The 25,916-nt window shown below is 34.4% G+C and overlaps 1 protein-coding gene across 16 annotated transcripts in view; it reads left to right on the top strand.

Annotated features, from left to right (window-relative positions):
* The window catches only part of KIF21A (kinesin family member 21A), a 132,672-nt gene extending 109,447 nt beyond the window's left edge, over window positions 1-23,225 (top strand). For 4 of the 16 annotated variants that reach the window (XM_033116641.1, XM_033116638.1, XM_033116637.1 and 1 more), the window contains 12 exons: window positions 142-356; window positions 2,709-2,816; window positions 4,252-4,380; window positions 6,486-6,524; window positions 7,225-7,239; window positions 11,072-11,208; window positions 12,972-13,152; window positions 13,758-13,922; window positions 16,136-16,253; window positions 17,669-17,839; window positions 19,166-19,365; window positions 21,942-23,225. In XM_033116641.1, the coding sequence (XP_032972532.1) occupies window positions 142-356; window positions 2,709-2,816; window positions 4,252-4,380; window positions 6,486-6,524; window positions 7,225-7,239; window positions 11,072-11,208; window positions 12,972-13,152; window positions 13,758-13,922; window positions 16,136-16,253; window positions 17,669-17,839; window positions 19,166-19,365; window positions 21,942-22,035 (1,572 nt within the window). In that variant the 3' untranslated portion in view covers window positions 22,036-23,225. The remainder of the gene's footprint in view (window positions 1-141; window positions 357-2,708; window positions 2,817-4,251; window positions 4,381-6,485; window positions 6,525-7,224; window positions 7,240-11,071; window positions 11,209-12,971; window positions 13,153-13,757; window positions 13,923-16,135; window positions 16,254-17,668; window positions 17,840-19,165; window positions 19,366-21,941) is intronic. The other 12 variants (XM_033116639.1, XM_033116643.1, XM_033116635.1 and 9 more) reach the window with 7 other exon arrangements.
* Window positions 23,226-25,916: the final 2,691 nt, after the last annotated feature.

The following is a 25,916-nucleotide window of genomic DNA, read 5'->3' as shown; positions in this document are numbered from 1 at the left end:
ATACTATGTTTGGCACATTTGCTAGGAAAAGATACGCTAAATGTTTTTACCTATTTCAAATTAATATTAAATCTCTATTTCCTGATCATCTTCTCTGCGCAAGTTTGCCCCTGATTGCTTTTCCTTCCATTCTCTGACTAGGCCCGAAGGAGAACCACCACTCAGATGGAATTGCTGTATGCAGATAGCAGTGAACTAGCCTCAGACAATAGTACAGGAGATGCCTCCTTGCCTGGCCCTCTTACACCTGTTGCAGAAGGGCAAGAGATTGGAATGAATACAGACACAAGTGGTACTTCTGCTAGGGAAAAAGAACTCCCTCCCCCATCTGGCTTTCCTTCTAAGATAGGCAGCATGTAAGTGGCCCAGCTACACTAACTTCCTTTCTTTTGGCTTTTCTTTTTATTAAATGTGCATGTTGCTAATGCCTTATTTCTATTTTTAAAAATTTACGTAAATAAGATCTCTGGTTTTCAAAGTAATTTCTGTTAGGTATGTATTATCTCACCTAATTTTGGGGCATTTAAAATCATTTGAGATGAGATGTTCTTTGTTGAATTGCATTGTCCTGTTTCTCAGTTTTAGGGTAATTCTTATGGGATTATAATTTTTATAAAGGCCGAGATATGAATTACAGATAAAATGTATTTAGGAACCCCTAAATTGAAGTTATACCTATAAAACCATTATATAAAACTGAAGCTTTAAAACTCTTAACTTTGCTCTAAATTATGTATGTCCTGGTTGTAAGAGCCTGGTCAGGATAGTAAACCTCTGCTGACCCTTTAAAAAGAAAAAGAGAAATATGAATTACAAACAATATATTTTGGACTTACCTAGTTCTTTGCCTTGAAGCACATTACATGTCTGACGAGTGTACACACAAAGTATTTTCATTGGTATTATTAAAGATTTCAAGGAGGGAATATTCTGTCTCCCACCTATGATAATCTGAACAAAAAATTATTCTATTCAAAACAAATCTTAATAAGAAATTTTTCATTATTATCTTGAGGACAAATAAAGATTTCCCTGTACAGGCCAGTATATGTGTGTACGTTGTGTGTGTATTTGTGTTTTGAAAGTTATATTAAAATTAGACCATTCACTGACAAAGATCTTTATTGATGCTTTTCAAACTAACCCTCACATATGATCTTGCAAATGATTTATAGGATGAATACATCACAGCATTGAAAAATATTGCCAAAAAAGCAACATATGATATATGACTGCAAATAAAATATAACAAACTTTTTCACCCTTTGAATATCTCTGTTTTCCATAACTTTCTTCATTTTATGAAGATAGTACCATTGTCTTCCAGTCAGTAATCCCATCTGCAACCTTTAATTCCAAAATTAATTTTAATGATGACAGAACTTTCTTGCACGTGCTTGAGATGGCCTATGTCATTAACTATTGGATTTGCTGTTAGAAATTGCTAACCAGTATAGCTTGTGGCTTCAGTGCTTTTTTGATAAAATGATAATAGAAGAAATGCTTTTGGCGAAGGTGGTAAGCTAGAACTGAGAACAGGTTTAAGGAACCCACACACATATATTCAGCATTTAGTTTGTCAGATGAGTAGAGACTTTTGGAACTTCAAGACTAAATCTATGGCCTGGAATACAGATTCAGGTAATACCTTCTTTTTGCCTTTTTTATTTATTTAAAAAATGTATCCTCTATGACAGGTGATAGAAAATATCTTCTGGACTCTCTCTTCACATAATTTATTTTCAAGTTTTCATAAATTCAGATGCTTGTGTAATTCCGTACAAATTAAGAGTTGGTCATGTGCTTGCTACAGTAACTCAATAAGCCATTACTGCATGATTTTTATTGCAGAAAGTAAAATAATTTACTCGGGTGGCCCTTGTGACTTAAATAATGCAGAATGTCTAAAATTTGATTTCCTCTGATTAGAAAAATTAGGCACACAAAGTTTATTTATATTTAGTTTTCCTTTTAAATAGGAATCGTGTAAGTCCTTTCTGGAGATCTTACTTTCCAATTCCTCAGTGGATTTTTTTTCCTTCTTAATATAACTAGCTAAGGATAGCAAAAATTTATTTTTTCAATTAAAATTTATTACCATCATACACAAAATTCATAGTCTTAAATTGTCAATTACATAGCCACTATTCAACTTTTAAAATTTATAAGGCAAAAATATTTTAATTATAAAAACTTGTTAGTTACAAATTTAGTAAAATAGTTAATTAAAATAATTATGTGGGTTTTTTTGCGATTACCTATAGTACTGTTTTGTTGTGACTATGTCTGAATATAATTCATTAAATCTCAGTTTCTTATATCCTGATATTCTAAAATTTTGTTCTTCTAAAACTGTAAAGATAATTTTTCTTCAAGTGAAGCAATTCTGACCAAATGTAAACATTGTGTTTAAAATAAAATATATATTTTAGCTATTTGGCATTGATTTTTATATTCAAAGGTAATGGGTTTGCATATATTTAATAAGATCGCTAATTTAAAACTTAAATGTATAGTTATTAAGCTTCCATTAACTAAAAATAACCCATGTAATATTTTCCTGTCCTAGTTTTATTATTTTGTTCCCCAGAAATCTTCCTCAAGTTCCAGTTATTAATCTATTAAAAGTTTTAGGTTGACTATGTGCCAAACAAAGTTATATGTGCATTTTTAAAATTAGATGATTATAGAATCTTTTTCTATTTTAGTTCCAAACAGCCATCTCTATCAGAAAAAAAACTACCAGAGCCTTCCCCTATAACCAGGAGAAAGGCATATGAGAAAGCAGAAAAATCAAAGGCCAAGGAACAAAAACAGTAAGTTACTCATGCTTTATATCTATTAGATTGTATAAAATGCCTGCTGCCTAAAGGACAATAGTGAAATTATTTTGTAGATTTAGGCTGGCTCTGTGCTTATCACTGGTTTGACTAATCAAGGCAATCAGGTCAGTTATTGGCTTGGCTAAGTGGTCTTCTAAATTTCTTGGTCACATACGCCCGTAAAAATATTTGAGCACTTGCACCCAATCATGTACCCTTACATATTTTTCAATTACTGGTGTATATTATTACAGGAGTTAATATACACTCAGGGAGAGGTTTATTAAATCTATATTTCAACTAATCTTCTAGATAAATTTGAAGTTAATCCAGGCTGTCATCTGATGAAACTGACATTGACTTCACCTCTTTAAAGTGGTTGAAAGACTTTAAAGTGGTTGAATAGACTTAGAGGGTGTATGAATTGTACCATTTCCTTGCTCTTTTGTGTTTCAATTGGTATTACCAATTGTTTTTTTTTTTTTTTTTGCTGAAACCTTTTCAAAGCTATTAGTATGTCTTGTGAGGGTTAGTTTACTTAACAGTGACAATATAATCTGATGATCCATGTAACTGAGCATTTGTAAATTGCAACACCACAACATGCAGAAAGGTGAATGAATGGTGAGAGCCACTGTCACCCTCTACTCTGTGGCACCCCACTCCTCCCTGAGGTCACCTAATGAACTGCATGTGGCAGGTGGATCTTTGACGTGGCCTCGAGTGAGTGTCAATGCCAACCTGCCTTTAAATATTGGTAAAGCAAATATCTTTAACATACATATAAATATAAAAGAAGAAGTTTTCGTATATTTTCTGTACGTACTAAGTGGGCAATCTTATACCATCCCCGTTCCCCCTGGACACTCTCTACTTTGACCACTGATTTAGCTGACTTGAATATCGTGGAAATTATCCTTCTAATCATCCTTGCTTCCTGTATTTAAAGATGCAATTTGCCTGTTTCTACTGAATCAAATGTCTCAAGAATAATTGGAAGATGGGGAATGGAGTAAATCAGTAATATAAAAAATAAATGAATGAATCATTGGAGTAGGCAAATTACTCTTCAACTCTCTGGATCTGTTTCCTTGCCTGTAAAATGAGCAACTCGGTCTCAGCTCTAAAATTATATAATTTTAAATTTGTCTTGCTTTATTTGTCCTGACTTAGGTTTCAACAGATACAACTTTTCTTGGTAGTGCCATCTTGTGGCCAATGTAACAAAATTCAGTGGAAAAAATTTTTAATTGTTCAGAGTGCGTTTCATACATAAAAGGAAGAGAAGAAGGAAGGAATGAAGAAGGGAAAGAAAGAAGAAGTTCTCTAATGAAAAGCTTTTTTTTTTTTTAAAGCATGTTTCATATAACATTCCTAACAAATCATAACCAATTAAAGCCACCTGTTTAATGTTCTTTTTTTCTTGTAGCTCAGATTCTGGAACCTCAGAGGCTAGCCTTTCACCTCCTTCTTCCCCACCAAGCCGGCCCCGTAATGAACTGAATGTTTTTAATCGTCTTACTGTTTCTCAGGGAAACACATCAGTTCAGCAGGATAAGTAAGTCATTATGGAAAGGAGACCCAACTATTTATTACAATATTCTGAACCTTTCGATACAGTCTGTAGAAAACATTTAGCCATCTCTTTCTGTGGGAGATGGAGTCTTATTTATGACCTCTTGCCATATTTTATGTGTTTGTCCAACAGGAAATGAACCATATAGACAAAATTACTGAAAATTATTTTCCTGCTGAATGTTATTCCATTTTGTAGATTTGCATTGCTATACTTTCAGCACTTGTCTTGCCTTTTCTTTTCCATTAGAACTGAAAATAACTTTGAGAACTTTTGAAGTTTAAATTTCTTGAGATACCTCAGTTTCTATGAACCCACAGGAGCCTCTAATACAGATAGCCTAAATTGAAAAGGGGCAAATTATTTTATCTTTGGTGGATATAACAGCCTACACAGACCATTGACCATTGCTATATGGGTAACATGTTATTGTCATTTGGTGGTTCTGTATAAATCCACCAGAAAACTTCAGTAATTGTGTTCTTGGAATAAAAGTGTACCTTTATGGGTGAAGGAATAGGACTGAGGATGGGTTGTTGGGGAAGAGAAGTTGTAAGGGTGTGAAAAATACTATTTTCATTAAATTTGAAGTGAAAAAGTATTCTCACATTGAGCCAGAATCTCTCATGCAAGAATTCAACACTAACAATGCTGCCATAAGGTATTTATTAACTCTTACATACCTGCTTTGACTCTGAATGATAACATTGTATATGTATGTAGTTGATATCCAGTCTCCCACCCCAATTATTTCTTTTCTATGCTATAATCTCTCTGTATATATCAACAATTTCTGAAATTTAAAGGATTCTGTTTAAGATGCCTGGAGTGTTTAGATCATGGTAAATGGCTCTATAGTCTTCGAGAAGCACTTTACCATTTTGAAATCATTTTTAATCTACTTAATTTATGGATGAAATACTTGATTATATTTTAATATAGTTTAATCAGTAGATGGCATGTCCTTTAAACTGATCTAGTTAGGTAAATATTGTGTGTTACTGAAAAAAGACCCTAACATGGTTAAGTCATACTTCTCATTTAATTGAGAAAAAAGTAGAAGAACATAGGAATGTCTTTGGGAAATCCATTTTCATTAGTGGTATGAAGAATTGCTAAATTTTGTTTACCTTGTGTTCACAGTCATAAAGTTTTCTGTCAATGGTTTGATAATCTTGACAAATGAATCATAGTTCCATATCTTTTACTGAAATACTTTGTAAGCTACCAACAAATGACTGTTGTCATCTCTATAAGTTAACTTAGAATAACTGACTACTCTACACTTTCTAAAACTCACCTACCTTTTGAATCACTTGCTTTTGGGCTCCTTTTTGAGAGTAACATGTTTCATCAACTAGAAGTAGATCTTACACATTATTTCTGCTTACAGTCCATGCCAGTCTCATTGTCTTCCAGGCTTATTATACAAGCCAAACAGATTTTCGTAACCAAAATCATTGCCAGTCTTGGAGGGTATAGGGTAGGGCTGATAGGTAGGGCTCACCTATTTTTCAAATCCCACTAAAGTCCCCCAACTATTATTGAGGGACTCCCTGGTTAGAACTCCATGTTTTTGAGATAAGTTAAAAGTCAAAGATTATTAAATTATGAGTGATTTGTTTTCCTTGCAAACATGTAATGTATTTGGGCAACTTCCAAATTAGAGTCTAAATCTAAAGTAATTATCAAGATGAATAAAATCCGTTAATACTTATTGAAATGGGAAATTTTGTCTGGTACTAGTCAATTAAATAAAATATTGAAGTACTGTATTTTGCTTACTTGGTATTGTTCCTCTTCAGGGCCTACATTTTAGAAGTGAGGATAGATAGGTTCTGTGGATCAGTAATAGAAAAGTTTTTCCCAAAGTCTTTGTAGAAAACATAAGAATCAAATATTTTACCTGATTTAACGATGCATTTGAATTTGCTGACATCCAGTGCAAATAAAAAAGCAGGGTGCTGTAAAGGAAGTGTTTGCTGTATTTCTATTATTCATACTGGTAATTTTCAGTACAATCTCAGGGTCTTTACCTGTTGAAATCTGTATTCTTTCTCCTTATAATTCTAACTCTTTCACTGTAGGTCTGATGAAAGTGATTCCTCTCTGTCGGAGGTACACAGGTACTTTCTTTCTATCTTTCCTATATTCTGGCATTTCATGACGTTCTAAAATGCCTTCCTAGAAACTCTAAGCCAGTCTCGTTTTTTTTGCATGCATAATTTGTTGTAAACCATATAAATGCACTAATATTTTTAAAATATTAACTTTAATATGTTTTTGTGATATGCTTTAGACAAAGTAGTGGCATACTTTTTTGCGTAATATCATAAAAAACTTTTGATATTTGTTTTCTATCTATAATCTAAATCTTTTCTTTAAAAGAAATTAAGTTCTATGAATATTGATTTCAAGAAGTTTTGCTCCTCAGTGATTAAGTATTTCCAATACCTTAGAGTGTGGGAGGTGAATATGGTATATTTTCTTGTTAGTTTAGTAATTTTAAAATAAAAAAATTATGGCAGGTTTGTGATGAAAAGAAGGTATACTAGGAAAAAAAAAAAAAAAAGGATACTATTGCACCCCCCAAAAGAAACAAAGAAAGAACGAAACAGAATGTAGAAGAGCTTTTTAAAAAAATAATTTTTTTTTATCGATGCTATTTTTAAAATAACAGTGTTACATTTTTTTCATGCTGTGGATTTATTTGGACCCTTAATTTCTCTTTCTTCCTCTCTATGATTTCCTCTTTCCACTTATCATTTATCTTCTCTCTTTTTGCACTCGTTTCCCCTGCTTTATGGCCATTTTGCTGATCATCAGTAGATCCTCCAGAAGGTAGGCAGGGGGGAGGGAAAGGAAATTAATTTCATTCACAGTATTACAAGACTTTACTGGTTTGCATGGAACAACATAGCACTTTTTCCCTTCAAATCAAGTCTGTTGTACAAGTTCGCGACATTTAAAGAAACTATTTTAAAGCTGATTTCTATATTTCGTAATGTGAATAAATAATTCTAATAGAGAAAGAAGTACCATGGATGTATGTTTCCAAATTCTAGGTTTTTAAAATTATCTTTGGTGTAAGGTTATATATATGTCTTAACTCTAATATTCTGAATATTTGGGAGCATTTTTCAGTATTTAATTAATAAAATGCTATATTTAATGTTGAGATTATTTTCCTTCAGAAGTGTGAATAATCAATGATATTAAAATACGTAAGAATGAAAAAGAGGCTCTCCAGGAGCTGTGCCATACATAAGTCACGGGATGTATATGTTTACTGGATACTTTTGTAATATTACAACCTTTGACGTGACCAAATTGTATTGGATGGTATATCATCAGGGAAACGTTTAATAAATCCTTGATTGGCAGAATTGTTTTGGATGTTACATCATTGGGGAACATTTAGTAAATTCTTAGGATCAAGCTGATAATCTGAAGGAAGGAAATCTTTTGGAGACATGGTATCACATAATTGAGGCTACTGAATTTTTTCTTAGGATGATTTGTGTCATTAAATGCTTATCAAAAACAACTCTTAGACTGTTAACATTTTTTTCTTTATAATCAGTTTGTTGGAATACACATATATTTTCTGCTTGAGATGTAACAGTAGCAATTGGCTGTGCATTGGATCATATCTTTTCAATATTTTAAGCAATAGTTACAATTTGATGGCTTCAGTTCATAGCTATACCCTTCACATCAACAGGATTTCAAAATGTCAGATTCAGACATTTGAGGAGGTTTTGCTCCCATTTCAGTTTTAATCTGGTTAAATTCTTACCTTACAAACAAGTTACTGAGCATGCATTTCAAGAATCTCAAACTGACACACAAATGCAAATAATAGCATTAGACTGTGTACTTCCATATCTAATGATAACAATTCCTGATAATATTATTTCTAATGATGAACTCCTTTCAATTTTTGAAATCATTATAACTAGACCCTAAAAGAAAGTTTTTTTTTTTCTGAGCTTAAATATACCTCCTTTAAGTTTCTTTTTGTGTGTGTGTGTGTGTTTTGTGTGTTTGTCTTTCATTATTATTATTATTATTTTCAGGTGTATAAAACAATGTAATAGTTAGACATTTATATCCCTCACAAAGTGATAACTGTCCTCCCTCAATCTACTTTAAATTTCTGTTCATTGGTCTTTCATCAGCCTTATTGAGCTACACCAGAATTAATCCAGTACCTCTTTTGGTGTGTATGTAACACACAAGTGACACATATGTGACAGTTTTTTAAATATTCAGCCCTGTAACTGCTATTGTGTCTTCTCCAATGAATGTTCTTTTATCAGCTCAATAGGTGTAGTCTCATCATCTGTTCCTCCCATGATGTAGTCTACGTATCCTTCACTCTGCTTCTACTGTTTCAGAAAGTCTCCAGTTTTTCAATGTTGTTCTTAAAATGTGGCATCTAGAGCTCAACCTCATTCCAAAGGTGGCCTTAGCACAGTATAATAAATCCATGACTTTCTCCTGAAATATTTACTTCTATTGGGCAAGTCATTGAAAGTGTTGGGAGAGGAACCATACATTGTTGATCTATTGATCTTGTATTCAATAACTAAATCTCTTCAGTTTTTTAAATCGAGGCTAATCTTTTTGTTGTTGTTGTTATTGGAGAATATTGGGGGACAGCTCCAAGTCATTGTCCTTCAATCTAGTTGTGGAGGGCACAGCTCAGTTCTAAGTCCAGTTGCCGTTTTCAATCTTTAGTTGTAGGGGACGCAGCCCACCATCCTATGCGCGAAATTGAACCGTCAACCTTGTTGTTGAAAGCTCGTGCTCTAACCAACTGAGCCATCTGGCCGCCCCTCCGGAAGCTCAGCAGCAACTCAGCTCAAGTCATTGTCTTCATTCTAGTTGCGGAGGGCGCAGCTCACTGGTCCATGTGGGAATCAAACTGTCAACCCTGTTGTTCAGAGCTCGTGCTCTAACCGACTGAGCCATCTGGCTGCCCCTAGGCTATTCTTAAGCCCCTTTCCTACTTGGAGCATTCTGTTATATTTTTTACCTAAATTTTATGTTCAAATTTCATGCAATGATTATTTTAGTGCTAAGTACAGACTTACACTACATGAATTTTGTTTCAGTCATTTTTCTAGGCAGCACGACACAGTAGCCAGTTCTTTAATATATCAATTTAATAAACATGGCATCTCTGTCTTTTGGGTTAGAAAAAGATTGACAAGGTTTTGAAGACCTCCTTCCAGATTGACAGGACCATTGATTCTTTAGGTGTGACTCCAAGCACCAGTGGAACTAGATTACTACACTAGTTTGTGCTTACCCACCATGTCCACCAGGATCTGAAAGGCTTGTTTTATGGATTTGAGTGGGGTCAACATGTATGGCGAATATAACATTCCTCTAATTTGCTGCCGATCAACCCTTCATTAGATTATTGAGCTCATGTTATCCCTTATTGATGAGCATTTATTTTTAAGTGTTTATAATGATTTTACTCATTTGTAATTTCTGAAATCCCCTTTTTTCCCGCTTTTTGGGAAATCAGTCTACATGTTTTGCACCCTTTATTCATCTCCTTAGAGTACCAATGGAGGTACTCTAGTGATGTTGTTCCCACAACGGCATATACTTTCAAACCCCTGTGATACAATGATTTAAAATCATCGAACTCATTGAATCAATCTCCATTTGCAGCTCTAACTTATCTTCGGTTCATATTTCTTCTTAATCATTTTTGCCCTTTGCGTTTTGAAGATTGTTCTCTTTCATCAAGAAGCTAGATGCAGTTTTGTTTTATCGCTGTATTTGTCCTAATATTATGCCATCTAGCTTATGTAATGGACGTACTTCACCATAATTTTTCTTGCTGCTCATCTGGCTGATATATTTATCATGTCTTAATTCCTTCTCATCTTTAAGCTTACCAACACGATTATTTCAATTCAGATCCTGTTTTAAACTCCTTTAGGATAAGGGTAATGTTTTGATAATCTGTATATTTCCGCAGTGCATAGCCCAGTAGCGTAAAGCAGAAACTCCAGAAATACTAAACTTACAGGAAACATCCTTAAGAGCCTCACTCTTCTTTTAAATTCTTACTCTTTTTATCTCCTTGAGAGTATTAGAGCTTTTTTTCTTTAAGTTTCAGATAATTTTTAATCATTCTCTCTTCAGAATTTCTGTGCCTGTAATCATTCCTGTCTTTTTTTCAAATTTGTTTGAAATTTTCTCTCTTAATATTTTAGGTGATATGTGTTATACTTTCTCAAGAATGTCCTTTTTGACAGAGTAACACTTGAGAATGACAGAATCACATCTTCCAGTTACTGACATTTATACTTTGTCAGAATTCACTACACTCAAACAGTTTCCAGCATTGCTTCATTACACTTTGAAGAGATGAAATTGTTAGTAAGAAAATCCAAATGTGTCATAAGCTTTGCTCTCTGTAGAATGCAGGTGCTAGCTGATGCCTGATTAATTTGTGTACTCAATCACTGCAATTGCTATTTCACACTTTGTCTCTGTCCTTTTGCTTAAAAAAGAGACAAGGGAGCAGTCTGAATTTTATTACCAATTACTTAGAAAGACTTCTTAAAGTCAGGGGGAAAAAGTGAAATTAGTCTCATGATACAGCTACTGAAGTAAATCTTGTTTTTTTCCCTCCCCACCTTAGGGGCATAATCAACCCATTTCCTGCTTCAAAAGGGATCAGAGCTTCTCCACTTCAGTGTATTCATATAGCCGAAGGGCATACAAAAGCTGTGCTCTGTGTGGATTCTACTGACGACCTCCTCTTCACTGGCTCAAAAGGTGCTAGTAGTTTTGTGGGATTATTTAACAGATTTTTTTTTTTTAATTACATTTTAACAGACTTTGAAAAAAAAAGTCAAACTGCTTATGACTCATAAGAGTCTGAGAGATAATCCAGTTCCACTCCTGAATTATAGAAAATGTAAAACCATTGGGAAGAAAGTTCAATCTCTGTTGATATTATGTAAGTACAATGTTGAGAGAATGTGTCTCCCTTTGGTAATTGAGCACCTAATGCATGCAAGACCCTACGCTTATTAATGCAGTTTATATAAAAATTTCCAAAAGGCCATTACGATGTACGATGTGGTAAAAGAGAGTAAGATGGGTAGCATTTCTTGAGCACTCTCAGTATCTCAGAGACTATGCAAGACTCTGTACAAAGTACATCTCATTTAACTCACACTACGACCCCAAGTAAAATACACGTTGCATCCTCGTTTTACAAATGAATAAACTGAGGATTCAAGAAATTCAATAATTTTCCTAGAAAAACTTAGCTAGTAAATGGGAGAGCCAGGATTGGAAACCTAGGTCTACGTGTCTCCGAACCTGCACTCTGACCCCCTTTGGTATAGTTGCAGGTAACTAGAAATCAAGTATTAATGATTTGAAGAGTTATAGACTAAGAGTTTTTTTTGATTTCGGAGATAGGACAGATTATGCCAAGATATGAGAAATACGGAAGACTTTGACAAAGAGGCATTTAGGATGAACCTGGTAGGATGGTTTGTGCAGTGAAGGGTAAGGATTGGCAACCAAGATTACAGAACAACATGAGCAGAGACATGGAGGTAAAAATTGGGTATGCCTGGAAACTAAATCCAACTGGGTTGAATAGGAGAATATGCATAAGAGAAGTGGTGGACAGTAAGGCTAGAAAGGTAAGAAGGAAGCATATACAAGAATATGGGGAGCTAGTAAAAGTTATTTAGTATTTAGGGATGTTACAAGACTCTGTTTAATCAGTAAACATTTATTGCTCATTGTCTCTGCGGGAAGAATAAGAATCTTGCTAGAATTTATTTTTATTATTATTTTTAATTGAAGTTTATGGGGGTGACAATTTTTAGTAAAGTTACATAGATTTCAGGTGTACAATTCAGGTGTAATAATTCTGTATTACATCATTTATATATGAACTGTAAATAATGGCAAGCAGTCCCCCAACTTAAAAATAATCTGCTCATTGAAAATATACCTTTTTAATGATTCAAATTAAATTTACCTCTCCAGGATAATTAGATAGTTAACATGTCAGAAAAACAAAATAGAACAGTTTTATGATTATATATTTAGGTCAAAAATAAAATCCATCAACCAGTGACCCCTGGAAAAGAAAGGTGTGTGTGTTTATGCATGTGGTGTGTTATGAGGAGGGAGGGACGTAATCAAAGCAGAGTGTTCTGAAGAGGCTGATGTGGGGTGGCCATCTTAAATTCAGGGGCAGTGCAAAACAAGATTCCTTTGATGTGAGTATTTCACATTTTTATCTAATTATTTGTTGAATACCACATCATGCATACACTAGACATCCCTGTCTTCCGTCTGATCCTTTACCCCCTACTTCGTCCTTGAACCTGCTGCAGGGGGTCAGGGATAGAGTTAGGATGCCTGTGGCAGGTTAACAGAATAATTACTGTTTTCTTAGCGCATATCCTTCTCATAGGAGAGAAACTGTTTAAATACTGTGTATTATTAAGAGAACCTGATTTAGTTCCTATTGACAGTATTTTCCCCTTTTTTTTATCTGTTTATTTTAGATCGTACTTGTAAAGTATGGAATCTGGTGACAGGGCAGGAGATCATGTCACTGGGAGGCCATCCCAACAATGTCGTGTCTGTAAAGTACTGTAATTATACAAGTTTGGTCTTCACGGTGTCAACATCTTATATTAAGGTGTGGGATATCCGAGATTCAGCAAAGTGCATTCGAACACTGACGTGAGTAACTTAAAGACAAGTAGCACAAGGGGGAGAAGTTCCTCTTTACGGAATATAAGAAAAGATAGGCCTATTGAAAGCATTTTTATTTATTTATATCTGTCCATGAAGGATGTTCAAATGTTTATGACAAGAACACTGTTAAAATAAAGGGAAAAAAAACTATTGAGAAAATAAAATTTGAGAGCCTAGTATTAAACAGGAAGAGATAAATCATATTTGATTTGTGACTAAGTACACATTTTAAATTTCCTTGCTCCAAAATACTAAAGTATTACATTTTTGTAGTATGTATTACTTGATATGGTTAAATGATTTATATTACTTGCTTCAAGTGAATACCACTTCTTGGAAAACGGCTCAAATCATCATTGTCGACAGTTGAGAAATATTTGTAATCTTTAATTAGCAGGTATTAAATAATTGATAGGTTTTTGTTTACTATGTGTATCTGAGGTGCTGTGCTAGGTTCTGGACATATAATGACCAAAAAGTACACAGTTCTTATTGTTGCCTATCACCAGTTTTCTAGGAATTCAAGGCATTTAAAGCTGAACTCTTGTGCAGAAATGTGATTTGTTCTGCTTTGTTCTGTCTCCGTGAAGGTCTTCAGGTCAAGTTACTCTTGGAGATGCTTGTTCTGCAAGTACCAGCCGGACAGTAGCTATTCCTTCTGGAGAGAACCAGATCAATCAAATTGCACTAAACCCAACTGGCACTTTCCTTTATGCAGCTTCTGGAAATGCTGTCAGAATGTGGGATCTTAAAAGGTAGAATTTTGAAGAAAATGTACTTCCTGCATATGGAAAATACAACTTTCAGACATTAACATATTAATGCATGTGAAATCTAAATTTTATAACCCCAAAGTCAATGTAAAATCATAGTCTTTTCTATTCAGCTCAACACCCCTAAAAGTCTCTTCTGTCCTATAGCAAACTGACAACTTTCGTTTCTTTTAAGTTCTATTGTTAGCCAAAAAAAATGTATATGAAGGAAAATAGAATTGAAACCTTAGCCTCTCTTAATGTTTGTCTACAAATTGAGTCGTTTACTAGGAAGAGACCAAGATACTCATTCTAATTTCACCAGTATCTTTGAAAGAATTCCTTTTTGCAGCATCATTTAAACATTTTCTATCTCAAAATTTTCTTTATAAACTTAATTTAACAAATGTGGGCATAAATCCTCGGAGTTTTGGTGAATATAAAATAAAATATTAAGAAGACAAAGTTGTTAAAAAGAAATAAATATTGATAAATTGAAATGTAAGGCATTACATCTTTGATTTGATTTTATTTGCAATGAAATATGAGCTTTTATCCTTTAGTCGAGTGTTTATTTTAGTTTCTTTTCTAGCTCCTAAAATTTTGGCAGCAGGAGAATATTCATTTATTAGTTAACAAATATTTATTCAACATCAGTTGTGGCAGGTACTGCCCCAGAACTGTCGTAGGTCTTGGGAATAAAGACTGAGCAAGACAAATGTGGTCTCTACCTTCTTAGAGGTCATGTTATAATAGAGGATAAAGGCCATTAAACAGGCAATTACAGGGTACTGTACTGAATCAAGTTTGCAATTCAGATAGTACAGGGTACCTCCCATCTAGAAGGGCTTTGTCAGTGGTAAATCAAAGCGATACTTGTGTGAGAAACTTTGAGAATAACTAGTTATAACTTATAACATTTCAACAGATGACTGAGAAAGTATAATAAATGTGATTTATAGATAAATAGAAGAGAGGGAAAGAGAGGAACCACAGTCCTGAGTACTGTTTTAGAAATAAAATATAGAAAACTATAAGTGGTGCTTGTTTAAGAAAAGAAGAAAAGAAGTGAGGACTTGGTTTATTCTTGAAGATATTAAATTTGACTCTTAACTAGGAATACCATGGAGGAAGATATTCAAAATCGTGACATAAGACAGAAAAGGTCAGCTTTTGAAAATCTTTTTACTTTTTGGGGTGGCTGGTTAGCTCAATTGGTTAGAGCGTGGTGCTAATAACACCAAGGTTGCTGGTTCGATCCCCGCAAGGGCCACTGTGAGCTGTGCCCTCCTTAAAAAAATAAATAAATAAATAAATAAATAAAAACTCTTAAAAAGAAAAGAAAATCTTTATACTTTTTATTTTGAGAGCTGGTTGATTTCAGCAACATGATTAAATATGGTTTTATTTTAACATAGTAACTAAGAGAATAGTTTTCAAGAAACTATACTATCCTGGAAGCCTAATATAATAAATACATCCCTATATTCCAGCAGCTTGATTTTAGGTAGGACTGTGAAACAAAGGTTCATTGTAAACCCCGGATAATTGACATCAGACATTTTGCTACCAGCCAGATATATGTTCTGGTCATTTTCATATCTTTATAATAACGGATGAAATGTGCCACCTATTTTCTGATGTACATATACATACATATGTGTGTGCATAGATATATGTATGTATATATGTATGTATACATGAGTGCATATATGTGCATTTGTATATGTAAGAATATTGTGTGTGTATAATAAAATAATTTTACTTTCTCCATATAATTATTGATTCAGCAAGTTATATCAGTGATATAGTTGTTTTAATCAAATTTGAAAGTGGATCTCACAACATCAGTTATATGTCTATTAGACATTTGGACATTTAACAGATTACGGATTATTTGGACTTAGGTTGGAGTTAAAAATTAATCATTACAAAATTTTTGGACTTTTGATGCCTTTTTGTTTACTACCTAAATAACATTAGTCAACTTTGAAATAACTTCTTTAGGATTCTTCCCACTTCCATCATGTAATAGATTAGTTTGGCCAATTTTTTTTTTCCTTAATTTGAACAGAGTGGCATAGAGGCAGAGCTAAAAGTTAAAAAAAAATTAGTGAATTATTTCATCAAAGAATGTAGATTATTTATGTTGAGAGTCAGTGTCAGCATGCTAAAAAATATTTTCAAATAAAATTATTTTTTCTTTCTTTTTAAAGGTTTCAGTCTACAGGAAAGTTAACGGGACACCTAGGCCCTGTTATGTGCCTTACTGTAGATCAGATTTCCAGTGGACAAGATCTAATCATCACTGGCTCCAAGGATCATTACATCAAAGTGTGTATCACAGAGTTGTTGAATTATATTCTCCTATTAAATGATATGTTTCAAGTATTCAAACTCTTTCACCCTTTCTCTTAATCAATTTTCTTTTTCCCATTTCTAACCTTAGCTTTTTCTTCCTGATCTTTTCTTCAGTAATAGTTCCTGCTTATATCATCTTAATTAATTATGTATTCTCATTTTTGATAGAAGATAGGTTGGGAGGGATTTTAAAGATTTTAACACAGTCATGCAACTAATATTTAAGTCTCACCGTCACCATCTTTTATACTGAGCATATTATAGCCTTCAGACTTTATGAACTTTGCAGGTAAGGAGAAGAAAGATGTTTAGTTTGATTCTGGAAATGTTAAATTTGAGGTACTACCAGAGGACATCATCACGTAGGCCAGAAGACTATTAGAAAGGCAAGTCCAGAGCTCATGATAAGTTCTGACTAGAGATGTCGGTTTGGGAGCCATTTACATAGAAGCAAATATTCAAGGAGTTGGAGTAGATGGCATGGTCAAAGGAGAGGGAAGGTAACAGGAGTCAGCCTTGGGAAATACTGTAAGAAGCAACAGGAATTAAAAAGAGGATACAGTAAGAAAAAGTGATAGGAAGAGTGTAAGTACTTTTCCCAGAAGCTTTGAGATGAGAAATGGGTTAGTGACTTGAAAATAGAATGGATAAGGGGAAAGAATTTTGTATTCAGTAGACTTGAGCATGTTGATGTGCTTAGGAAATGGGCTCAGTGGTGAAAAAAAGTTGGAGAAGAGTGAAGTGGTGGCAATTGATGAAGGTGGTAGGAGGAGTTAGACTCAAATGAAAGATGTGAACCTTGGGAAGAAGTAAGTACACTCTAGCATCTGGGGAAAAAAAGGGAAAAGTAAGAGAATGAGGATAAAAGGAAACTTTGGAATGATGGCAAAGGTCCAAAAAATATAATTTTGATCATGCTAGCTTTTTCAGGAAGTCACAGGGTCAACAGCTAAGAGAGACGAGGGAAACTGAGGTGAGTGAAATGTTTTGAAATACAGCTTTAGGGCCATTTGAAATGACTACCAGGACTGCAGAGCTTCCCAATAGAGTTTAAATAACAATCCTATCAATTAGTTAAATTTCAACTGGATTGGTATGTAGTATTTTTGGAATTGAACATACCATGTATACACTTGTACATGAAAAAATTGATTGCCTTTCTTAAAAGCATGTGACGTGCAAGCAGAAGTAGTGTGAAAATAGGACTCAGGTTCATCCAAAGTCGTACATACCAGGTTAATTTAGTTAACTTAGAAAAGTATTGTGACCAAACAAATCATGTCTGGTTAGTTTACGAGTATATGTCTATGTGTTTCTATGAAGGCACACATGTAGGTGCTTATTTGTAAGTTAAATAAGATGACTGCTTTCTTTCTAATGTTTTTTAGATGTTCGATGTAACTGAAGGGGCTCTTGGAACTGTGAGTCCCACCCACAATTTTGAGCCCCCTCATTATGATGGCATTGAGGCGCTAACCATACAAGGGGATAACCTCTTTAGTGGGTCCAGAGATAATGGAATCAAGAAATGGGACTTAGCGCAAAAAGACCTTCTACAGGTAATGCAAAACCTTTTCACGTAACGGAGTGGGTATTTCAAAGCCATTCAGTCATCTGTATAAGAATTTGAAGAGCCTCTATGTAGCTCTTCATTGTTTAGGGATAATATCAATGACAGCTTCCTCTTAAGGAGTGTTTTATCATCACCCACCAGATTTACTAATTATGAGAAGGGCAACATTCAACATTTCATAATACCTCCTAGATAAGAGGAGAATAGACACTGATAAGAGTTGAAAGATCTGGGATTGTCTCACACATGTGTTCACTAAATAAAATCAGTCTTGGAGTAGAGCAGTTATAGTTTATTCATTTGTTTTGTTTTTGTTTTATGTATACATATTCCATAGATTAACACGTTTAGCTAAATTCAGACTAGTATTCCTCATCTTACAAGAGCATCTTCATGCATCTAAAAGTAATGGTTCTCTCATTTTCTGTAGAACAATAGTCGGGTTGAAGTATTGTATGAATACAATCAAATATTGGTGTCTTTTCCTAATTCCCAGGGGGAAGAAAATAGTTAACAGATGAAATCACTCTAAATTTCAAGATTTTCCTTACACATCTATGGGTGTGTATATATTGCAGTTGCTACCACTTTCCTACTTGCAACCAGACAAAAACAAAATAAAGAAGTAGCATGAATATTAATAGAAAAAAAAAACCACTTGGCAACAGATGAATAAATTGCATTCAAAAGCTTTTCTTTTATAGACATACATTCACAGTTGTAACTTTTATATTGTGCATATAAATATATTTGTGCATAAAATATAGTCATGCAATCTGATCATATAATTATTGTTTGTTTATTATGAAATATATAGGTTAGCTCCAGTCTTCTACAAAAAGCTTTAGGCCTCTATGTTCTCTACCAAAAGTTTAAGGCAGTGATTTTATGAGGCCATCCTTATAGTCTACTTACCGGGTTGTAGTTTACAAAGTTGTATTAAAGCAAATTTGGCAGAAAGGCGAGATATTTACTGCCCATGAAGAAAATGTAATGTTTGAAAAATTTCATATACTTTTCAGATTTTTTAGATTCTGTAGATTTTTAACATCATAGGCCTTTACTATTATTAATGATAATTAATAATTATCTGATGATAATTAATGAGACACATTGGGAGCAAATGACAGATTTATTTCTTTAAATTACTAAGTGTGATTGTGTAGAAAATGATTTTTACAGTTTCCAGGCCATTCAACATTCCAAAAATTGATTTTTGTCAATAAAAATGTTTGTAACTGTTTTTGGTGTGAGAATGTCCATTTGGGAGGCTCCCCTTCAGCTGCGGATTTCTCCTTATTTTTTCTCTCAGCAAGTTCCAAACGCGCATAAGGATTGGGTCTGTGCCCTGGGAGTGGTGCCAGGCCACCCAGTTTTGCTCAGTGGCTGCAGAGGAGGCATTTTGAAACTCTGGAACATGGATACTTTTGTGCCAGTCGGAGAGATGAAGGGTCACGATAGTCCTATCAATGCCATATGTGTTAATTCCACCCACGTTTTTACTGCAGCCGAGTAAGTTTCCCCCCCATATGATTTTCCTCTGTATTGGTGACTTGTGTCCAGGTTTAATAAAGATTATAAGTTGTAAATACCTTGAAATGGAGACTATGAAAACCTTGAAATCCCTCTTTATTACAATCATTCTCATGTCTGCGTGAAGATGTCTCATTTATCTTTTCGGATGTACGCGGTGGGCACTGAGTTTGGGCTTCCCAGATTATACATGATGACAGTGTTACTCCTGTATTACACTCGGAGTATACTAGGAAGTCTGCTGCCAGGTCTTCCCCTGGTGATTTCTGTTTTTTTAATAAAGTCATGCATAGATGATGAATTTCTAAAGAGTTTTTTCCCCCAGAAAGATAACAAACTTGCCATTTTGCACATTTAGGACAAATCATTTGAAAACTCTCTTTGTGCCTCTTCCACCTCCCTTTAAAATATAAGTACATAGTAATAACATCCGCTTCCTTTTTTATATGCATGGCTGGGTTGATTGATTCTCATTTATTCCTTCGTGATGCATTTGCTATGGGAATAAAGAGGTGAACACAACAGAGCCAAACCCCAGTTTACATTCTAAGGACAAGGACAGAAAACAAATCAGTAAACATTAGTTAGATGGTGATATGTGCCATAGAGAACAATAACACAGGGAAGGGCGAGTGAGGCTATCGTGGGGTAGGGGTTACACAACAGGGGGTCAGTGAAAGCCTCACCGATAAAGTACCATTTAACAAGATGCTTAAAGGAGGTGGAGAGATGTTGTGGCCATAAAAAATGACATAATATGTATGTAAGTCCTTTGGAAAGGAAAGCATATGTACTGTAATATGAGGCATTGGTCTTATTCAAATAAAATGTAGTTTCTCATGAAAATTTATCTTGACAATCTCCCTGCATTATTGGTGTATCCGTCATATTACTTAATTTAATTTGAGCACCTTCTTGATCCATCTAGCCACATGCATGGTTACCCTAATTTTATTTTGAAACCCCTGCAACATTTCTGTGGCATTGCTTATTATTTGTGCTGTTTACATTGAATCCTTCTTTTCATTTAGAGTTACTTTCTTTTCATCTCTGATGTACATCAAAGCCAATTTATTTTGTGTTTCTCGAAAGTGCTTGCCTTTGGTGTTTCAGGGATGCTATTTCCACAATGCATTACTTTCTTAAAAGTCACCACTTTTGTTTATTCCTTTGGAAACTTGTTTTGTTTGTTTGTTGCTAATTTACTGGAAATAACTTAATACCCTTCAGAGCTATAGGACTATAGAAGTATTGTGTATCACTGAGGTCTGGTGGGTGATATGATTTACTGTATTTACCTGTCTTCCACGACATTTTAGGTCTTATTTTTGAAGACCTAAACTTTTTCTCAGTTTATCCATAGTGTATCAGATGGAAATGTGTTTACTACATAACTTAAAAAAGCAGGAAAATAGCCAAGGATATCAGAAGGCCTATTTTCAAAATAGTTCTACATATTTATTTGTTATTTAACAAATATTTGTATACTGCTTAGTGTCTACCAAGCATTGTTCTAAGTGCTTTTGAGGCATTAACTCATTTATTCTTCATGAGAACTCTAGAAGATAAATATTCTAATCCCTATTTTAAAGGTGCTAAAACTAGGGAATTAATAATTTAAAGTCTTTGTGTAGTAATTCCATTCTATCTGATATTTCTAGATCTGTTATCATTGATTGATTTTTCTTATAAATATGGGTCTCATTTTTCCTGCTTCTTTTATGTCAAGTAATATTGTATTGGATGGTGAACATTGTAATGTATTTTGAGTATCTGTATTTTTGTTGTATTCCTTTAAAGAGTGTTGGGCTTTGTTTGTTGGACAGTTAAGTTACTTGTGGTTCAGCTTTATCTTTTTGCGATTTGTTTTTAAATCTTCTTAGATTTCTACTGAATATTCTAGGTGTTTGATAGCTCTACTTTATTGGTTGGAACTTGAACATAACCTTCTGTGAACTCTGGGAATTGTTCACCTTATAGCTCACTCACTAATAGTTGTTTTTTGGCCTGGCCTGGCACTCTTACTCTTTCTTTTATGTGCAGCTTAACATTCAGTCAAAGACATTGGGGGACCCCTATGTAGATTCATGGAGTTCTTTTTCCATAGCTCTATAGTTCTTTCTGCATAACTTGCTCCCCTTCTCTACTTGGTCCTGCGAATTCTAACTACTTTATACTTCCGAGATTTTCATTTCTATGTCTTCAACTTAATTATTCTCTGGTTTTCTGTTTGGATTCCCACTCCCTGTGCTGTAGTCTGGAAAGTGATTCCGGGTGAAAAGCCAGAGCTGTCACGCACAGTTCACCCTCTTTGTTTTCCTTTTCTCAGGGATCACAGCCTCTCACTACCTACTGCCCAATAGCCCTTAATAATATGAGCTATTTTAATATCATTATTATGGGTACCTGTTAGATATACGTATGGGACAATGGATATTTTTACTTACTATTAAAGACCTCTTCAGAAAATGTTTCCATGATAAGTAATTCTAAGAGTTGTTTCTTTATCTTTCTTCCTCTTTTCTGATGTTCATTTTTAATTTATTGTTTTGTAGTGATCGGACTGTGAGAATTTGGAAGGCTCGCAATTTGCAAGATGGGCAGGTCTCCGACACAGGAGATCTGGGGGAAGATATTGCCAGTAATTAAACATGAATGAAGATAGTCATAAACTGAATACTGTGATAATGCTGTGTATGGTCTTTATGGAAATTGTTACCCTACATTTATTAGGCAAAGATTTATGAATGGGATTAACTGGAAAATATATCTGAATCCAACTGCTGAATATAAGTGGTATTCTAATAAAATTGTGTACTATCCTGTGTGCTTAATATTAATATCTCCCAATACATATGTATCCTATAATTGATATACTGCTTGATTCGCACTTTTATTGTGGCTGGAATTTTGTGACTAGCTATAAAAAAACACCTTCAAATTATTTGAATTACGATATGTCTGCTTTTGTGACAGTCAGAAAATACACCTGGAATGTAATACAGCCCACTATGAACTCATTCATATAGTGTGTTCAGATGATTTATGTATTTAAACATATTGGAAATGTTAGTCAAATTGTGGCCTGTTTGTCTGGTATTTATATCAGTCTATGGAGGGTTTCCAAATTTCAAAACTCTTTTAATGTAATGGGAAAAAAACAAGATGAGAATACCGTTGATGATTTTTCATAAAGAGGAATTGACTTTAATCTACTAACAAAGAACGTTAAACGGTTTGTGTTAAATGTTGACGTTTACGTGTATTGACCAAAGTTTTGCAGCTGTGCTATATATATCCTGTGCTCAGGACTACAATGCCGTCAAGTTGTTTTATTAGTGCTGTGCATACATTCTGTGATGGAAACATTTTTGATGTCTTAACAGATATATATTTTGATCTATTTTCCTATGGAGTTATTTCTATTATCACCTTTTAATTTCATTTTTATTTAATAGTAGTATTTCCTTCCCCTTTTATCTATTTTTTTTTATATGCTGCTAAATATATTTTAAATATACTATGTTTGCAAACCTTGGTAGCTATGATGAAAAGTGTATCATCTGTGGTGGGCAAAGCTATGTAAATAGGTAGATTGTAAAGAAAGAATGTCTTGTTGTAACAGTATGAATTTTTAAATGCTGTAGATTGATTTTGCAAAAGGATGTATAATTTATCTGTCTGCTCAGAATATTAATTTGTAAATTCTGCAAGTTTAATTTTTATGTAGATGGTATAACATTTGAAAATATTGTCTTGTGATTTTTTTTTCTTTGAAAATATTTGCTTGTAAATGAAAGCTGAGGTAGGGCTTAATAAAATAAACATGTTGTCACGAATTATTTTTATTCTATTGTTCTTTTTTATATGAAAATCGCCTGTGTTTATAAAAATTCATTTTATCTGTGTGTGATTTAAGAAAAGACATTTTGTTATTATCCAGCAATTTACATGCATTCCCTTTTTTGCTCACTAGACACGAAATATTTTTGAAAGTTTTCAACCATAACCCAATCTTGATGAGCTATGGAAGCTCACCATTTAAAGGAAGTAAACAAACTATATAATTTAGGGATTTGAACATAGATGGCAAACAAAAATTATTCTCACAAATGTTAGGACAATAGTGATCTTGGTTACTTGGACAAGAAATGGAGGGAGTGGTGACTGGTGGGTGTTGCAGGAGGTAAGTTGGGAGTGTAGAGGAATGGGGAGATGCTTCTAGGGTCCTAGTAATGTTCTATTTCTTGACTTGGGTCCCATGTGATGTGTTAAATTCTATAGCAGAGGTGCCAAAAAAATGTATGCAAGTGGACACTTCGGTCAATGTTGCTCAAGTAGTAGTTCGCCGTAATCAGAAGTGTCTGGACGTTGATGGCAACCACTTTGAGCACCTCTTGTAATTGCAGAAGTCAAACGTGACTATATATTGAGTAATACAATTTTAATCCAGTTTTTTTCCTTTCTTAAAATGTGTATATATATTTTTTGGCCCCCTCTGTGCGTGTGTGTGAATTTCTCTTTTCTATTTTTCATATGTGTGTTAGATTTCAGAGTCAAATATTTTTTAAAACCCTTTTAAAGAAGGGATTTTCCAGTAAAGAGAAACTCAGCTACTTTGTAATTTTGCCTCCTTCCCTGAATAAAGATACCACACGAAGACCTGGAGATAATTGTCAGGACTATTTTTGAATTTCAGTACTCTCAGCGTGTTTCTTTTCACAAGACTATTGCTCAAAAATAAGAGTTATCTTTCTAGTTTTTGACCATAAAGAGATGATCAACCAATTTTAAAATGTCCCAGCTACCATTAATCTCCATTCTTTTTTGACGAGGTTAATAACTGTAACGGTTAATAACTGTAATGCTCAGCCAACGTTTGCTGAGCATTTATTGTCCCCTTTGTTTGACTGGGCATGCCCTGAAATGCGGGTAATCTAAGATGCCATTGATAATCAGAAACACCCGATTTCAGAGACGTTTAATTGTAAAAAAGTGTCCATCCTAGAAGTGGTGAACAGGCAGTATTGTGGGGGATTCTGTCGGACACAGAGTGACAAAGGGCCACTACATCAGATAATATGATTCCAAACCGCTTCTAATATGTTTTTATGGATTTTAGATTTAGGAAAAGGAAAAGCCACTATTCTCAGACTTATTTTCAGCTTGGGTTCCAGCTTTAACCTTGCTTCCACAGAGCATATGAAGCCACAGGCTATAATTTGTTAAACCCTGCTCCAGATTGTTACATGCAAGAGAGAAAACTTGATCTTTTTTGAGCCACTACATATTAAGAGCCTTTGTTAAAACAGTCTAACTAAAATGCCATATGTCCATGTAGTTAATGATTTAACAAAACATGCTCCTGGAAAGGTTTTCTGCAGAGAGGGAATGGTAACCAGGGCTTTCACGCAGTGCACAACCCAAGATACAATTCACTTTTAGAAAACATAAATGTATATATTTGTTAGAACAAGTTTCGGATAGATGGCAGTAAATTCATCTTGTTCTTAAAAATAGAAGAATACAATGATGATTTTCAGCATCTGGAAGTAGAAAGTGTGTCCAGGAAGGCTTGTTTTCTAATTTGACAAGGATGCCCATAGGCTCCTAAAAGCCAGCCCTCCTTGGGTAACTCTCTGATCTCTGCTGCCAAAGGTTAACACATTCCTTACTAAGAAAGGTCAGTTCAAAAACAATTTTTTCCATTAAAAATATTTGTTGCTTAGGAAACTCTGGCTTCATGTAATTCTTTTCATTAAAAATTCCAAATTTTAAGCATCACAATGTTTTCTGTCACATATGCCTAAATAAATAAGAGTGATGGAAAAAAAAGGCAGCTATTTAAATGGAAGGATTTGAACAAGGTGGCGTCTTAACATTTCCTCTTAGATTAATAACTCATTATTCTTGGAATAATTGAAATTTCTGATAAGAATTTTGCTTAATGGAGATTTTTTTGTATTGTCTCCGGGCTCCAAGTGGATGGCACCGCCGGTACTGGGCAGGGCACTGTTATGGTACTTGCCTTCTATTATTTCCACTAAGATGGCAAGAAATCTACAAGTGTGCATTTGGACAGTGTATAACTGCCGTACTTGCCTCTTCCCCATCCACACCTGATGGCAAGAAAGTAAAATGAAAGCTGAGTGTAAACTTTTAGAGGATCCTAAGTCTGGATCTAGTAGATCATTGCCACTCTTTTGGATTTCTTAGCACCTTTAAAAATTTCCTATGTTAGAGGTATTCCCCGCTTTTAAATTCCACTTCTCACTGTAGATGACAGTTCTCATTGTACTGTCTGAGTGGGTTGTGTCACCGTGGGTAAGGTGTCCGCGATTGGGAGCTGGAAGAAGATGCATGGAGCCGAAGGCAGAGTAGACATACTTTATTCACTGGGTTTCTGGACACAGCCTTTTTTCACTAGCGTCATCACTGGACGCAGCCAGCCTCGTCAGGGTACAACCAGCAGCCCCCTAGGCATAGTCAACAGCAGCCCCATTTCTCAGCAGCCCGCCTCTTAAAATGGC

The sequence above is a fragment of the Rhinolophus ferrumequinum genome, chromosome 10 (assembly GCF_004115265.2).
Source record: "Rhinolophus ferrumequinum isolate MPI-CBG mRhiFer1 chromosome 10, mRhiFer1_v1.p, whole genome shotgun sequence".
NCBI lineage: Eukaryota > Metazoa > Chordata > Mammalia > Chiroptera > Rhinolophidae > Rhinolophus > Rhinolophus ferrumequinum.
Note: the sequence above shows the minus strand (reverse complement) of the source record. Positions and strands in the feature narration are given on the sequence as shown.